This window comes from Oncorhynchus keta, unplaced genomic scaffold (genome assembly GCF_023373465.1).
Source record: "Oncorhynchus keta strain PuntledgeMale-10-30-2019 unplaced genomic scaffold, Oket_V2 Un_contig_22751_pilon_pilon, whole genome shotgun sequence".
NCBI lineage: Eukaryota > Metazoa > Chordata > Actinopteri > Salmoniformes > Salmonidae > Oncorhynchus > Oncorhynchus keta.
The window spans coordinates 55,867-73,995 of NW_026283036.1; the positions used below are offsets into that span (position 1 = coordinate 55,867).

Consider the following 18,129-nt stretch of genomic DNA (forward strand, 5'->3'; position numbering starts at 1 on the left):
GATTTTTATTTAAAACCTATGGTCACTATCCCAGTTACAACCTATATCAGTTCCTGTTTATGGTTCTAAATGACCTACAGGATATCCGCTCAACGGTTTGTGTGGTATTATTATTATTATTATTATATAAGGACAGCTGTGATAGTGAAGGAGAGTAAAGTCCATATAACAGATGTTTCATGGTCCATTGTAGTGACTTACCAAACATTGTGCTGGCCTAAATACTGAGCCTAATGTTACAGTAAATTTGAGAACTACATGATGAAGAGCACTTAGCCACTCATTTCATGTTTCAGATGTAGATGTTAAACAACAGGTAATTGTTTAGCTGATAGAGAAAAATGCCTAAACCATGCACACTCTCACGCTTTATTAAAATACACGTGTGGACTCTTAACACTTGTAAGATTAATGATAGCTATTCCTATACATACAGTACATAAAATATATTATTATTAGTATGGAATACAAAGGCAATCTACAGAGGAGTGCACAGGTTCCAATCCAGTGAGGTTGCCTATAAACTAAAGGAGGCCAGTAAATGGGTGTGTAGGTGAAATAGATGAATTAATCAATGAACTACAACTAGGTTACCTTGAACTACAAATCCTAACAACCAATCTCTCAAGTGACCCCCATGGAAACCTGGCATCATTGGCAGCTCATTGGTGTACTCGATGAGGAGGGGTGTGGCCAGCCATGTGAAGGAGCCTGAGGAGGGCGTCATCGCTGCCCTCTGATTGGCTGATTTGATTGTCGCCTTCCTCCTCTGCCAGACAGGATTGGTCAGCACTGCACCCCTCTGAGATACAGAAAGCAAAGCATTTTATCCACAACTATATTAGAACCAGTGGAATAACCATAGAAATCATCCCAGAAACATGACATTGAAGTTTCCTTACCTGAGTCACAACAGATGCCTGGTGCAGCGCAGCGTCCTTCTTCAGATCCACAGGGTCTCCCTCCTGCCTGACAGGGGGTGGGCAGGTAGTTCTCCTCCATGCAGCGTGCCGTCTCTGGGGAGCCCATCCAGCAGCCCAGCCCTTCCCCACAGCAGATACTGGGGCCGAAACAGCGGCCCTGCTCCCCTGGCCCACACAACATGCACTGCAGGAGGAAAGAAGGGACAATCGGGTATTAAGTTGTACAATCATTCAAAAACATTGATTCTTATCAACATTCTTACTCCCTTTTTTCACAGGGAAGGTAACGGTTCATTGTCAAATCTCAGAATTTATATTCTTCAGAATTCAGTGCTTCTACAGAGCTTCACTTTCAGTTCCTACTCCTCTTGATGCATAAGACAAATCATGCCTGCTGTTTACAGTACACATACGATTTAAGTAGTGTAGATCTAGATTCTAGACAGATACAGTTGCCACTCACCTTGCGTTGTGGAGAGTCCATGACGGACCTCTTGCCCCCGATGGGACAGTTGGAGATATAGCAGGCTGAACAGAAAGACATGAGGAAGAATAAACACAGGAACACAGCGGCTCCAGTCATCTCTACTGAGAGAAGAGGAATAGAGTACAAGTTGAATGTGTTTCTTTGTTTCGGAGTGACTCCCGGGTGAATGTTGAAGTTATGTATCTTCAGTAGCACCCAGACCTCTTATATACCCTCTCCCCTCTCTCCCGGGGAGTGACACGGACCCCTGACATCCACTTAGGGTTAATTAACGAGCCTGTCTTACTCACCCTCCCTCCTGATAGCGCTGGCCCCTGGCTTGGGCTTGGCAGATGCCTGGCCAGTAGCACAGTCATACAGTGAGTGGCCTGGCGCGGCCTCAGCCATAGAGACAATCATTAGTGGAGGTCCTGTGTCCGTGACTATGCATGTGAAAGAGGAAAGGTGTCAGAAGAATGAGACAGACGGGAAGTGCTTGGTGTGTAGATTGGGATGGGGGGGATGTGTTGAACCTGGACCTATTATTGGAGAGATGACGAAATGAGATGGTGATTGTGAGGCAATTACTGTAGAACAGTGTATTTCAGTGTTAGCTAACTATCTGACAGACTAGTTGGCTACATCCTGTAGATGGTTCCAGTTCAAGGTTTGAGAAAACAGCACCATGTAGTAATGGGATAAGAAGACATATTTGTACCTACTGAGATTATACACCATTTCATCAACTAGATTCAGTTGCGGATGAATTTTTGCTTGAGCAGAGGGTCGGTGGCCGGAACACAATTACAAATAATTTGTAGACTGAAAATTGACCGCAAGAAGCCGAAACAGATAAAATGTTTGACTAAAATGTAATCATTTCAAACATTGTTTATATTTGTATATGATCACGTGTCTCTGTATTATGCGTGGGAATACTAAAAAACTATTTTTTAAATTATAATCACTTGGAGCTGATTTCCCGGTATGTCCAATAATGAAAATTCCACTCCATTTTTATAATTTAAGTGATTATTATTATTATTATTGCTCGAAGACTTGGGGGGCCAAATAAAACCACCCATGGGCCAAATTCAGCCCAGTTGGTGAACCCTGCACTATGGGTTATCTTATGAATGCACTTTATGAGCTTTTTATTGGCTACACACATCGGCACACTAGCACACACACTAGCACACACACAAGCACAGACACACATACACACACACACACACACACACACACACACACACACACACACACACACACACACACACACACACACACACACACACACACACACACACACACACACACACACACACACACACACACACACACACACACACACACACACAATATACCTGATATGTCACCTTAATAAACTTTCTAATTCCTCTTGGCAATTAGTACACATTGTCGAGGTCTTAGGTTAATTGATTAACCGAGTCCGTTAACAGAGACAACGCTAATCGGCTTCCTATTAGAGACTTTCACTCTTCCAATGAGATGAGCTCAATTAGTGCCTTCCGGTTTAGTCATCCTGTACTGATGCAGAAAGGCAGGGTGAATATATACGCAGATTGTGGGGGACAAGTTTACGTCGGATGATTGGGGCATAGACGTGTCATAAGATTTATGTGATATCACCGTTTTCAACCTTTAAGAGCCAGTACCCACTATGAAGAGTCACTGTGAGTAAAGACAAGTAAAGGCTGGGTGTTGCTGCCAGGAACATGTCTATATGCTTGTGTATTGGCCTGACCGAGAGAGTAATGATGGGCCAGTTCAAATATGTTGTATATGCACACTTCATCACTTTTAAAGAGTATTTGAAATGGCCCAACTCATCTCTTCTCCCATGGTGCAGTGGGGTTATCCTTCCCACATGTGGCTGTATTGACTCACTACATGTTACACTGTCATACATGAGCCAACTCAATCCTTCTGTTTATGCTGAATAAAATCTACCCATCACTCAAGAGGCTAAAGCAGACTAGTTGAACAAAGGAATACCTTGAAATACTCTAATATTCCTAGTCATTACGTTGATACCCTAGTATATGTGTAGATCAGACAGAGCTTCACTTTGATTTAGACGTGCGTCTAAATTACTTGGAACACTGTCATGTCATCAAGACACTTAAATGTTATATCATAACCATGAGCATTTACAGAGCATACACCAGCATCACATGACAACATATTCATTACCTTTCTGTGGTGGTTCCTAATTGGTCAATTAAATAATCTATGCATAATTTTCTTTCCAGCATCGCATTTTTTCCACACGTCCTGAAGCCATTATTGCACTAACTAACGTCACAGATGTTTATGTTTAAGCAGTGTGAATCTAGCATGTGAGGCGTAATCTGCAGGATGGGAAAAACAGGGTTGTGAAAGTGATTCCCAGAACTGTTGGTGTTGGCAGTTGAAAACTCCTCTCCTGGACTTCCATGCTTGTTTACCAATGCACAACATTCAATCAGCATTGTACTACTATTCAATTGTTTAAAACAAGCCTCATCCAGTCTCTCCCAAAGCTGTGTAAATCCTTATTTTGTAGAGAAATTGAGATGTCTATCTAGTGTTTCCTTATTTTTCAGCAGGAAGGCTTGTTGACTTCCTCTCCCTCCCTTCCTTCCTTCTCTCCGAAGGTACTCATCTGAAAAATGAGAACAAAGCGATTGTTCCTGTTCTCTTTCTTAAGTAACATCAAATGCTGTCCGTGGATGGGTGGCTCATTGTCAGGACAGCAGCAGGCCAGAGAGATTGTTACAGGAGCTGGAATACAGCCTAACACAGCTACTGCACTACCACTGGACAGAGAGGTGAGTCTCTCAGGTCCAGCTGAGGACTAACAGGGCATGGCATGACATGAGGGTGATGGGGGGGCTTTTGTTTTATTGTCTTAGTTGTGTTTTATTGTTTTGACTGGGGAAATACACTGGCAGGGCAGACAGAGAGAGAGAGAGGAAGAGACAGAGTGGTCTTTCAGTACTGCACCGTACTGTGTAGAATAGATAGTAAGAGCATGGTTCTGGGGAAACTTTTTGCATTTAAAAAATGTTGAGAAACTGTGTGTATTGCCTAAATAGAGATATTGTAAGTACTTGTGTATCTGACAGTACTGTGTGTGGAGCAGAGTAATGTACTGAAAGTATTTGAGGTGATTCATAAAAATGAATAGAGAAAGTGTTTGAATATGCATTGACATCGGGTTGATAATGAATTGCTTGAGTGTCTGACAGTCAGGTACATGTGACTGGTTACTTGTCATCTGTTTGCACTTGAGGAAACATTTGATTTAACTGGTTTTCATAATATCGTAATATGTTTAAATCGCATACTTTACATCATGGTATTTTTTTCACACTGTGACTGGAATAACACATTGAAGCTTAGAGTAGCCCATTATTAAGTGTCTTTTTGAACAATAATTGAATTGTGCCCTAATCTTTATCCTTGATGATGACCATCACCATCCCAATCCCTATCAACATTGGAAGTTCTCAGTGGTTTTGGTCTGTAGATTGAAAGCAGTTCAGAGAAATATCACACTGTATTCACATAACTGGCATCATTAATAATTAACCTTTTACAGCAGTGGGCTACATGGTTATGGGCAACAACAACAAAAGAAGACACCTGTACAGTGTCAGATATACAGTGCATTCGGAAAGTATTCTGAGACCTTGACTTACTAAAATGGATTCAATCGTTTTTTCCCCCTCATCAATTTACACACAATAACCCAAAATGACAAAGCAAAACCGGGTTTTTAGAAATTTTTGCAAATGTATTGTAAATAAAAAACAAAAATATCACATTTATGTAAGTATTCAACCCTTTACTCAGTACTTTGTTGAAGCACCTTTGGCAGCGATTACAGCCTCGAGTCTTCTTGGGTATGACGCTACAAGTTTGGGTTTCTACCATTCTTCTCTGCAGATCCTCTCAAGCTTTGTCAGGTTGGGTGGGGAATGTTGCTGCACAGCTATTTTTAGGTCTTCCCAGAGATGTTCGATCGGCCACTCAAGAACATTCAGAAACTTTTCCCAAAACCACTCCTGAGTTGTCTTGGCTGTGTGCTTAGGGTTGTTGTCCTGTTGAAAGGTGAACCTTCACCCCAGTCTGAGGTCCTGAGCACTCTGGAGCAGGTTTTCATCAAGGATCTATCTGTACTTTGATCAGTTCATCTTTCCCTGGATCCAGATCCCTGCAACTAAAAAATATCCCCACAGCATGATGCTGCCACCACCATGCTTCACCGTAGGGATGGTGCCAGGTTTCCTCCAGATGTGACTCTTGACATTTAGGCCAAAGAGTTCATTCTTGATTTCATCAGACCAGAGAATCTTGTTTCTGATGGTCTGAGAGTCTTTAGGTGCCTTTTGGCAAACTCCAAGTGGGCTGTCATGTGCCTTTTACTGAGGAATGGCTTCCGTCTGGCCACTCTACCATAAAGGCCTGATTGGTGGAGTGCTGCAGAGATGGTTGGCCTTCTGGAAAGTTCTCCCATCTCCACAGAGGAACTATGTAGCTCTTTCAGAGTGACCATCAGGTTCTTGGTCACCTCCCTGACCAAGGCCATTCTCCCCCGATTGCTCAGGTTGGCCAGGCGGCCAGCTCTAGGAAATGTCTTGGTGCTTACAAAACTTCTTCCATTTAAGAATGATGGAGGCCACTGTGTTCTTGGGGACCTTCAATGCTTTGTCAATATGGGGTATTGTGTGTAGGTTGATGAGGGGAAAAATGACTTAATCCATTTTAAAATAAGTCCGTAACCTAACAAAATGTGGAAAAAGTCAAGAGGTCTGAATACATTCCGAATTCACTGTAGTGTTGAAATCTATTCAATTTTGAGTTTGCATTCCAATATTACACTTTATTTGACATTGAAACACAGTATTTTTTATCATCTTTATTAATAATACAATTCATTCCACCCATGAGGCCAAAGAGAGCGCTTTTGGTCATTGACTGCAGGAAAGGGCTACTAACAGTATTGTCTCGTCTTCCTTTAGCTGAGCTGCAGAAGTTGAACACTTTGTCTGATTCCCTCTGTCACAGCCAATCTCCTGTGTCCCTCCCACTAACTGTCTTCAGCTCATAACTACAAAAATGCCAACATTAATCCAATCATTCACACTCTATAGTGGATGTAGTTGGTTGGCTCTTCTTAAGTAGAGTATGCAGATCTACAAAGTGGTCAATTTGTTTGGAACTTGTGCTTCTCTAGAGCTAAGTAAGAAATCTGACACAGCGTTGTAGTGGAGGACAAAAGGAGAAGTGCCCTTCCACCAATCCATGCAAAAAGATGAACAAAGCAGAGAGAGGAGAAGTCAACGTTAGTTCCTGTTTCAGAGGAATGGATGGTAGAGGAAGAAGGGATGGTAGTACAGAAGCGAGAAGTGACAGGTTATAACGATGTAACAGAGGACAGCGATTAGTGTTGTCACGGCTACCTGTGCAGTAGATAGGTAACGCCAGAAGGACTGGTTCTCTTCCTCAGGTGTTGGAGAAGCATGCCTATGGTAATCATATTGTAATGGTTGACATACATAACTGATATCTTCTGTATATTTCACCATGCAGGTAAATGATGGACACGGACATTCTAGGTTTCAGACCAGACAGGAGGAGTCCTCATAGGGAAGACCTGAGACCTGTCTCTCACCACAGTCTTTATCTGAGCCCACCCCCACTCTACCTGAACCCGACCAAACTCTCCCCCTTCCCGACCAGAGAGGCCTACAGCCCCCTGACTCACCATCGGCCACGGGGCTCTGAGGGCATGCATTACACCCAGAGGGAAGGTTCCCAAAAACGCAAAAGAAGGCCACAAAAAATGGAGGGTTCCGAATCCCCTACAGGAGACATGGAGGAGGTGGAGCGTCGAGGCAACACCAAGACTGTTGATCTCAACCACCTTCCGTTCTCCCTCCCTCCTCGCCCATGTCTCCCTCCCTCTCCCATGCCCATTCAAGGTATGATCGACCTGAGCCGGCTCCAGCTGCACCACAGGGCTATGTCCAGATATGAGACGACTATGGGCCTCCCATTGCAGGTGAAACAGGAACCACTCAGCCCCTCACCTTTGTGGCCTCCCTCTCCTCTCCTCCATCACCACCCTCCTCCCCTATTCTTCCCCCCTCTCCACCCCAGCCTCCTCCCCTTCCCCTTCTTCATGCCTGGGCCCATCATGCACCTCTCTCCTGGAGCCTTCTACCCCGGAGAGGCACCACGACCTAGTCGGCGCAGCCCAGACAGAGGGCCCCGAGGTGGGATGACCAGCGCTGAGAAGCTGGGTCTCAACGTCCACATCGACGACAGCTACCACGTAGATGTAGGAGGAAACCAGAAGCGTTGGAAGTGCCGTACGTGTGAGAAGTCATACACATCCAAGTATAACCTGGTCACACACATCCTGGGCCACAGCGGGATCAAGCCTCACAGCTGCCATCTGTGTGGGAATCGGTTTAAGCAGCTGAGCCACCTGCACACTCACCTGCTCACCCACCAGGGCACACGGCCACACAAGTGCCAGGTGTGCCACAAGGCCTTCACCCAGACCAGCCACCTGAAGAGACATATGATGCAGCATAGTGACGTGAAGCCGTACAGGTCAGTAATGGCACCATCTTAGTCTAGATTAGAGTTACTGGAGTTAATAGACTATAGTTACTCTTTATTTAGTATAGCTGAGAATTAAGAAAATCAGTTCAACAAGGACCTTACATTACATGCCTAGTCTGTGACTCAAACGCAGACCAAGGATAGAACAAACTTAGACCTGTCCATAAATTGTCATCAGTATGGGAGAGTGGGGTAAGTTCAGACATTTTTTTTCCTTCAATTATTTCATTCAGCATCACTCCATCAGGGGAAATATAGTATTCTTTCTAACAAAAGTATCTACATAGACTCATTTTTCTCCGTTTATTAGGTCCATCACCCAGTTCACGAAAATGGCTCACTCCTACAGACAGTGAGTCACGTGGCCATGGCTTGCTATATAAAGCAGGCAGACAGGCGTCGAGGCATTCAGTTACTGTTCAATTGAATGTTAGAAGGGGCAAAAGAGAGACCTAAGAGGATTTGAGGTATGATCATCGGTACCAGGCGTAATGGATCCAGTATCTCAAAAAATGTCCACCCTTATGGGACTTTTCACGCACAACTGTGTCTAGGGTTTACCGAGAATGGTGTGACAAACATAAAACATCCAGTTAGCGGCACACCTGTGGGCGAAAACAGCTTGTTGATGAGAGGTCGAAGGAGAATGGCAAGAATCGTGCAAGCTAACAGGCGGCCCACAAACAGGCAAGTAATGGTGCAGAACGGCATCTCGGAACGCACAATTAGTCGGCTCTTGTCACGGATGGGCTATTGCAGCAGACGACCACTCCTATCAGCTAAAAACAAGAAGAAGCGGCTCCAGTGGGCACGTAATCACCAACACTGGACAATTGAGAAGTGGAAAAACCTTACTTTCGAATCCCGGTTTCTGTTGCATCATGCTGATGGAAGATTCAGGATTTGGCTTAAGCAGCATGAGTCCATGGCCCCATCCTGCCTGGTGTCAATGGTACAGGCTGGTGGTGGTGTAATGGTGTGGGGATTTTTTTCCTAGCACACATTAGGTCCTTTAATATTAATTGAGTAATGTTTCCATGCCCTGAAGAATTCAGGCTGTTCTGGAGGCAAAGGGGGGTCCAACCCGGTGCTCGATAGGGTGTACCTAGTAAACTGTCCACTGAGCGAGGTTCCACCTCGAACCAAAAAGGGTTCTCCTACGGGCACAGCCGAAGAACCATTTTGGAACCCTTTTTTCTACGCGTGTAGAGACCACAACTGATGTATAGAGCAATCTTACAATTATTTACTTTGGTTTAGATACAAGCTTCATGAAATCTCAAACACAATAAATATTTTCTTTTTTTTTACCAAACTTGCTTATTACTTTTTCCATGTGGTTTCTTCTTTCACAGACTCCATGACCCCTTCCTAAATATTTGGTCAAATTGTTCATTTTGTTTATTGTTTCTACTCCTCTCCTATCCTACCCTCTCTTCTCTAGTTGTGGGGTGTGTGGGAGGGGTTTTGCCTACCCTAGTGAGCTGCGGGCCCATGAGCTGAAGCATGAGAAAGGCCAGGAGAACGTGTGTGTGGAGTGTGGTTTGGACTTCCCCACTCTGGCCCAGCTCAAGAGACACCTGACGGCCCACAGAGGTCCCACCCTTTACAGGTAGCCTACGTTACGTATGCCCATAAACACCCGATGGGCTGCACATTAGCTTGTGTCTGTTACCACTATTTCTGCTTGTAGTTTTTTACATTACCACCACTGGAAGATTTGTGGGTTTGACAGTAAAAAAAAACAACAAGCAGGTTATCAGGAAACGGTTACTTTTTTGCTAAATCCAGGCCACATGAGAGTGTGAGTTTTCTGTATAGAATTATAGTTCTATCTCAATTCTAATTCTCATTATATTTCAATAGTTTTCTGTCCAGGTGTATGCAAGTGTCTGTTTTCTGTCCAGGTGTAGTGAGTGCCAGAAGAGCTTCCAGTACCCCAGCCAGCTGCAGAACCACATGATGAAGCACAAAGACATCCGGCCATACATCTGCAGCGAGTGTGGCATGGAGTTTATACAGTCCCATCACCTCAAACAGCACACACTCACACATAAGGTAAGACTGGGTGGGGTTTTCATACTGTCCGCGTACTGCTGCCCACTAATGTCAACATGTGTGTTTAGAGGGACGTGTCTTTACACGGCTAGGTTGTGTTGTGTTGTGGAGATGAAGTGTCTGTGGGTCAAAGGGCTTTATCTGTTGACAGCATCAGCTGGCTGGTGCCATGACACGTAGCCTGCATCAAGGGCCTTTACATTTGTTGACATTAAATGGTTGTGTTATGGGATATGCGTACATGACAGTATGATGACTTTCATACTACAAATTTCACACCATTGTTTCTGCTTCAAACTGTCTTTTAGTACTACATGGTGAAGCCAGGACAAAGAGCAGCTCTCCTCAAAAACCTTGAGCCCAGCAAACAGACAAATGAGACTTTAGAAAGAGATGTGAGTGCATGCTACAGTAACCGTAGCTACAAGTTCAGTCATGTAATATTGTGAGAATCCTATTATTCTGCCTTTTTCAGACGATACAAGGCATCCACTCTCTTTTTGTCATGCTAACATGTCTGCCTTGTCATTCTTGTCCCTGACGGCCTTGCATGTCAACATGTAAGACAATTTCCCACTCTGATGGTTATTTAGACAAACAACAATTAATGAAAACATTATCTCTCTCTCTCTCTCTCTCTCTCTCTCTCTCTCTCTCTCTCTCTCTCTCTCTCTCTCTCTCTCTCTCTCTCTCTCTCTCTCTCAGGGGGTGAAGGAGCACAAGTGTCGTATCTGTGGTCGGGAGTTCACCCTCTTGGCAAACATGAAGCGCCACGTCTTGATCCATACTAACATCAGGTCTTACCAGTGTCACCTCTGCTTCAAGAGCTTTGTCCAGAAACAGACCCTCAAGGCCCACATGATCGTTCACTCTGACATTAAACCCTACAAATGCAAGGTGAGTGTTCTTATGGTACAATATGTTGAGGAGAGCGCTAGTGACAGTTTCATTTATGACATTTCAAAATCAACTGCAACAACTCCTTTTAATTAAAGCCAGGGTATCTTTCCTCCGACACATTGGTGCGGCTGGCTTCCGGGTTGAGGGAGCAGTGTGTCAAGAAGCAGTGTGGCTTGGCGGGGCATGTATCAGAGGACACATGGCTCTCGAACATCGCCTCTCCCGAGTCCGCACAGGAGTGGCAGCGATGGGACAAGACTGTAACTACCAATTGGATATCACAAAATTGGGGAGGAAAAATAACAAATAAAATAAACAATAGTTTTATTACTATGATATAAAGTCTAGAGAATCCAATAGACACTCTGAAGCAGCTCAACAATGTTTCTGAGTGTCTGTATGACCTTGTTTACTAATTAAAGAGTTGAGACGATGAGGGGAATGTAGACAGAGAGAAGATTTGGCAGTGAGATCCCTCCTCTTCCATAGGAAGGATATCGCTGCACAAACTGCCTCTCTAACAATGGCCCCCAGCCTCCCCGGAGATCAGGCCCCGCAAATAGATTTCATCTCGCTTTCTCTGCTGCTGGAGGGAACACTTCCTGTTTTCTCACGGTCCTCTTGGACAGTTTACAGTCCCTCTCTCCTCCTGAAGGAAACCCTAATCAAAAAGAATACAGAGGAAGGACAGAGCAGGAGTTGCCCTTCCCATCCCTCCTCTTCTAGCCCTTTCTCTCTGTCTGTCTGTCTGTCTGTCTGTCTGTCTGTCTGTCTGTCTGTCTGTCTGTCTGTCTGTCTGTCTGTCTGTCTGCACACATACGTTCACGATTGCGTCCAGCTCCTATTACAGCTCTGAATGAGGATTTGTCATCTAACATATCAGTTGTTTGATAGAGAAGAAAGTTTGATAAGTGGACACAGTTCTAGACTTGCCGTTGTTTTTCTGCCCTTGAATGGTGTTTACTATACCAGGAAGTGCTATGATGTGGTTTGAGGAATAATGGAATTCCCAAATTGTAATCAAGGAATGTGTACACAAACTATTTCAATCGTTGGTATTCAATGCATTTGTTTGACGAAAAATTACAATAATTCTTTGCCAAAATGCTGGTTTGGGTTTATCAGCTGATTGTCTGTTGCTTCCAAGCACATGCCCTGCTTTCCTAGGAGCCTGATGAAGTCTTTTAATGCTGAAAATAAATCTGTTCCACATTCTGTTTGTTCTTCAATTCATGTGCCTTATTGGTTCGTCCGTGAGCACATATCTGACTATTTTATTTTTGTTCTTCCTTGTTTTCAGCTGTGTGGGAAGGAGTTCAACAGAATGCATAACCTGATGGGCCATATGCACCTGCACTCTGACAGCAGGCCCTTCAAGTGCCGCTACTGCCCCAGCAAGTTCACTCTGAAGGGGAACCTCACCCGCCATATGAAGGTCAAACACGGGGTCATGGACATGGGCCTGAATGCAAGAGGTAAGTACTCCAGGCTATGGATAAATGCATCATATGGTTCCTCCCTTTCTGCAGTGAGACTTTCTATAACCTTCCTACCCTGAAGCTAAATCAAAATCACCCAGTCAAATCGGGATAAACAGTTCCTTCGGAAAGTACTTTTCTACATTTTGTTAGGTTACAACCTTATTCTAAAATGTATTGAATTGTTTTACAATACCCCATAATGACAAAGCAAAAACATATATATTATTAAATGTTTGCTAATTTATATAAATAAATAAAACAGCAATATATAATTAACATAAGTACTTTCTTGAAGGACCTTTGGCAGCAATTACAGCATTGAGTCTCCTTGGGTATGACTCTGCAAGCTTGGCACACCTGTATTTGGGGAGTTTCTCCCATTCTTCTCTGCAGATCCTCTCAAGCTCTGTCAGGTTGCATGGGGAGTGTTGCTGCACAGCTATTTCCAGGTCTCTCCAGAGATTTTCAATCGGGTTCAAGTCCGGACTCTGGCTGGGCCACTCAAGGACATTCAGAGACTTGTTCCGAAGCCACTCAGGCATTATCTTGGTTGTGTTTTTAGGGTTGTTGTCCTTTTGGAAGGTTCCCCAGTCTAAGGCCCTGAGCACTCTGGAGCATGTTTCATTGAGGAACTCTCTGTACTTTACTTCATTCATCTTTGCCTCGATCCTGACTAGTCTTCCAGTCCCTACCACTGAAAAATATCCCCACACATGAGCCTTTTACTGAGGAGTGGCTTCCGTCTGTACACTCTACCATAAACGCCTGATTGGTGGAGTGCTGCAGAGATGGTTGTCCTTCTGGAAGGTTCTCCCATCTCCACAGAGGAACTCTGTTGCTCTGTCAGAGTGACCATCGGGTTCTTGGTCACCTCCCTGACCAAGGCCCTTCTCCCCCAATTGCTCAGTTTGGCCCAGATGGCCAGCTCTAGGAATAGTCTTGGTGGTTTCAAACGTATTCCATTCAAGAATGATGGAGGCCAGTGTGTTCTTGGGGACCTTCAATGCTGCAGACATTTTTTCCTACCCTTCCTCATATCTGTGCCTCGACATGATCCTGTCTCGAAGTTCTACGGACAATTCCTTCGACCTCATGGCTTGGTTTTTGCTCTGCCAACTGCCAACTGTGGGACCTTATATAGACAGGTGTGGGCCTTTCTAAATCATGTCCAATCAATTGAATTTAACACAGGTGGACTTCAATCAAGTTGTAGAGACATCTCAAGGATGATTAATGGAAACAGGTTGCACCTGAGCTGAATTTCAAGTCTCATAGCAAAGGGTCTGAATACTTATGTAAATAAGTGACATCTCAATCAACCAGACAGGTCCTACAGGCCCTCGTTTTGTCGCACCTGGACTACTACCTAGTAGAAGGATAGAAGGACATAGGTCAATTGCAGTCGGTCCAGAACAGAGCAGTACTTGGATGTACACTGAGGGCGAATGTCTTGACATGCATGTCTATCTCTCCTGGCTCAAAGTTGAGGAGAGATTGATTGCACACTATTCGTCTTTGTTGTGTTATATATTGTATTTTATGTTGCATTATATATTGGATTGTGTATTGTGTTATATGTTGTATTATGTGTTGTATTATATATTGTATTATACAATATTGTATTATGTATGTTATTATATATTGAATTATATTTTGTATTATGTATTGTATTATATATTGAGTTATATATTGTGTAATGTATTGTATTTTAAATTGTATTAGGTGTGTCATGTATAATATGTATTTTATTTGTTGTGTTTTGTTTCCTGTTTGGACCCCAGGAAGAGTAGCCTCTGCCTTGACAGCAGCTAATTGGGGATCCTAATAAAATACTAAATACGTATCTCTGTTGTGATATGTGTCTCTGTTCTCCAGTGTTCAGCAAATTCAGATTGTATCATGTGTCTCTCCTCCAGTGTTCAGGCGGCGGGGGCGGTTCTGCTTGTCAGCCCCTCTGAGTCTTCGGGCCCGCTCCAGACAAGAAGAGCCTTTTGACCTCTCCCAGAAGCCCCGGCCACAGCGGCCCAGCCTGCGCCTCTCCCAGTCGGACGGGGAGAGCGTCCCGGGGAGCTCCTGCCAGGAGGAGGATGAGGAAGACAGCCTGTGCAGGAGCAGCCAGTACAGTCCTGAGGTCTACCAACACCACACTGGGGGACAGGGGTACAGGTCTGAGACAGATAGACAGGTGTATGGACAGGACATTGAGACAGTTGGACAGGGGTACAGGTCTGAGACAGATAGACAGGTGTATGGACAGGACATGGAAACACGTGGACAGGTGTACCCGCCTAGGGCAGGTGAAGAGGTTTATCAGCCTGTGTCAAAGCCAGGTGATGCAGAGGAAAAGGTGTACCAGCGTGTGACAGGTAGACAGGTGTATGACTCCGACTCCGAGCTGGGGGGCCAGCTGTATGAACAAGAGGCAGGTGGACACCACATAGGTGCCAATGTGCGTTACCCTGGGTCAGGTAATACAGGTAAACATGTGTACCACTCAGATTCAGAGTTAGATGACCAGTTGAATAAGCCTGACCCTGACCAGCTAGAGATAGGTGACCAGGTTTACCATTCTGACGCAGGTGAAGAGATGATGGACACACCTGAACCATGTGAAAGAGACTACCACTCAGACCCAGGTGTTTATTATCAGAAACCATAGGGCCTGATGAGGAGAAAGAATGGGATTTGGTGAGAGCTGGAAGCAGGGTAAAGGAAGAACAGAAGAAGAAGCATAGACATTCTTAGCAGGAGGAATAGGAGTAGGGAATAGGCTACTGTGCTGAAGAGAAGAGGGTCAAGAACCATTCCAAAAGGGGTGGGGAGATATTTAAGTAGTACCTTGAACAAGCTGTGAAGCGTGTTGTATTTCAGACTGATAGGACTGACAATACTTGTGCATGTGAAAATATGTGTCTTTAAGAAAATGTTTCATTTGCATGAAATTGTGATGTACATAAAATGAAAATGGTTAAGAAAATGTGAAAATATTTTGTCCTAAATTGTTACTTTTTAACTAGTACTTTTATAAAGCCAATCTGTAATTAATGAGCATGGGATTTCATTGTAATAACAATCATTTATCTTTTGTAATGGTAGTTTTAAATGATTTTCTACTGAAAGTTTTAATTAGTCTGTAAATGGTGTTATTTTGTTGTGTGATGTAATGAGTCAACAAAAGTTATTTCATCTAATGAGGGAAGCCATGATTTTGTGATTTCTTGTAAACGCTTGAGTGACTGACTTTGAAATAAATGAGTGTCTGTAATCTGTATTTATAAAAAAATGAACTGAGATTTTAAAACACAAGGTTGTGTTTAATATTTTCACGTGTAGAGGATAGTGAGAAGGCACACCACAGGGTATGACGGCTATAGTATATAGTCATATACACCAGATAGATGCAGTTAAATGTGTTGTTTTAAAGGGTCAGCCATAGTAGTACAGCATCCCTGGGCCACATAGGGTATCTGCACCATATAGAGTTGAGTAGGAGCCTATCTGTAGTCCCTTCCTGTCTTATCAACTCCACAGCATCTTTCAATATGACCCTGTCAAAGTCTTGTGTATATGGCAAAATGTCCTGCTGATAATTCCATTCAAATCAAATCAAATTGTATTCGTCAAATGTGCCGAATACAACAGGTGAAATGCTTACGAGCCCCTAACCAACAAACCAACAAAGCAGTTAAAAAAATATGGATAAGAATGAGAAATAAAAGTACAAAGTAATGAAAGAGCAACAGAAAAAAAACAATGTGAGAATATATACAGGGGTGTATCGGTACAGAGTCAATGTGCACCGGTTAGTTGTGGTAATATGTACATGAAGGTAGAGTTATTAAAGTGACGATGCATAAATGATAACAACAGAGAGTAGCAGCAGTGTAAAAGGGGGGGCAATGCAAATAGTCTGGGTAGTCATTTGATTAGTTGTTCAGGCATCTTATGGCTTGGGGAAGAAGCTGTTTAGAAGCCTCTTGGACCTAGACTTGGCAATCCGGTACCGCTTGCCGTGAGGTAGCAGAGAGAACAGTCTATGACTAGGGTAGCTGGAGTTTGACAATTTTTAGGGCCTTCCTCTGACACCGACTGGTCTAGAGGTCCTGGATAGCAGGAAGCTTGGACCCAGTGATGCACTGGGCCGTTCCTCTGTAGTGCCTTGTGGTCGGAGGCCGAGCAGTTGCCATAGTGATGGAATTGCCAGTAATCTACTGTATGTATCCACATTTGCATTCTATAGCAACTACGGTATGGCTGACGATAAGAGAGAAAAATGACAACACTGGAATAATGAGTAGTGAATTTCCATTTCTTGCCTGTCATGTGAAACAGCTTAAAAATATATACAGTACCAGTCAAATCAATCCCAATCCCAAAAGCAAAGGACCTTGTGAAGATGGGGGAGGAAACAGGTACATGTATCTATATCCACAGTAAAACGAGTCCTATATCGACATAACCTGAAAGACCGCTCAGCAAGGAAGAAGCCACTGCTCCAAAACCGCCATTAAAAAAACAGACTACGGTTTGCAACAAATATCGTACTTTTTTGAGAAATGTCCTCTGGTCTGATGAAACAAAAATAGAACTGTTTGGCCAAAATGACCATATGTTTGGAGGAAAAAGGGGGAGGCTTGCAAGTCGAAGAACACCATCCCAACCGTGAAGCACAGGGGTGGCAGCATCATGTTGTGGGGGTGCTTTGTTGCAGGAGGAACTGGTGCACTTCACAAAACAGATGGCATCATGAGGCAGGAAAATTATGTGGATATATTGAAGCAACATCTCAACATGTCAGGAAATTAAAGCTTGGTCGCAAATTAGTTCCAAATGGACAATGACCCTGAACATACTTCCAAAGTATACTTCCAAAATGGCTTAATAATCCACTCCAAAATTATTTTGTCATTGTTTTCATTAGTCCACTGTTAAGGTATTGGAGTGGCCATCACAAAGCCCTGACCTCAATCCTATAGAAAATGTTTGGGCAGAACTGAAAAAGTGTGTGCGAGCAAGGAGGTCTACAAACCTGACTAAGTTACACCAGCTCTGTCAGGAGGAATGGGCCAAAATTCACCCAACTTATTGTGGAAAGCTTGTGGAAGGTTAACCAAAACGTTTGACCCAAGTTAAACAATTTAAAGGCAATGTTACCAAATACTAATTGAATGTATGTAAACTTCTGACCCACGGGGAATGTGATGAAAGAAATACAAGTTGAAATAAATCATTCTCTCTACTATTATTCTGACATTTCACATTCTTAAAATGAAGTGGTGATCCTAACTGACCTAAGACAGTGTCAGGAATTGTGAAAAACTGAGTTTAAATGTATTTGGCTAAGATGTGGCTAAGGTGTATGTAAACTTCTGACTTCAACTGTATATATATATATATATATATATATACTGACAGTATTTCCCCACTTAGGCTTTGCAATGGTGCCAGTTTGTTTCTGCTTTAGACAATTCATAGTTGTATTTATTGGCTAGGCAATAGTGTAGCATTGTGACATCAGAAACAGTGAGACACCCATAATAGGAGGTGTACTTAGGTGACTAACAGACATAAGAATGTAAGACTCACATCTCCTGTTCCCCCCAGGCACTAAGTATCATCCACCTGCCACATTGTCTCCTCTCTGAAACTGAACAATACAGAA

General features: G+C 43.5%; 2 protein-coding genes across 2 annotated transcripts; one reads left to right on the top strand and one right to left on the bottom strand.

Annotated features, from left to right (window-relative positions):
• Nucleotides 1–355: 355 nt before the first annotated feature.
• LOC118357950 (isotocin-neurophysin IT 2-like) lies at nucleotides 356–1,579 on the bottom strand. The gene is made up of 3 exons (XM_035735256.1): nucleotides 1,387–1,579; nucleotides 903–1,107; nucleotides 356–802 (listed from the first exon to the last, which is right to left on the bottom strand). Exons 1-3 carry the CDS (start codon nucleotides 1,504–1,506, stop codon nucleotides 663–665), a joined length of 465 nt encoding a protein of 154 aa, XP_035591149.1. The 5' UTR covers nucleotides 1,507–1,579; the 3' UTR covers nucleotides 356–662.
• Nucleotides 1,580–4,090: 2,511 nt separating this feature from the next.
• LOC118358535 (zinc finger protein 366-like) lies at nucleotides 4,091–15,732 on the top strand. Its single transcript, XM_035736475.2, is given in 8 exon segments — nucleotides 4,091–4,220; nucleotides 6,988–8,016; nucleotides 9,473–9,640; nucleotides 9,936–10,086; nucleotides 10,792–10,983; nucleotides 12,287–12,461; nucleotides 14,384–15,108; nucleotides 15,111–15,732. Coding segments are annotated over 7 exon segments (2,538 nt in total). The 5' UTR covers nucleotides 4,091–4,220; nucleotides 6,988–6,991; the 3' UTR covers nucleotides 15,213–15,732.
• The last annotated feature ends 2,397 nt before the right edge of the window (nucleotides 15,733–18,129 follow it).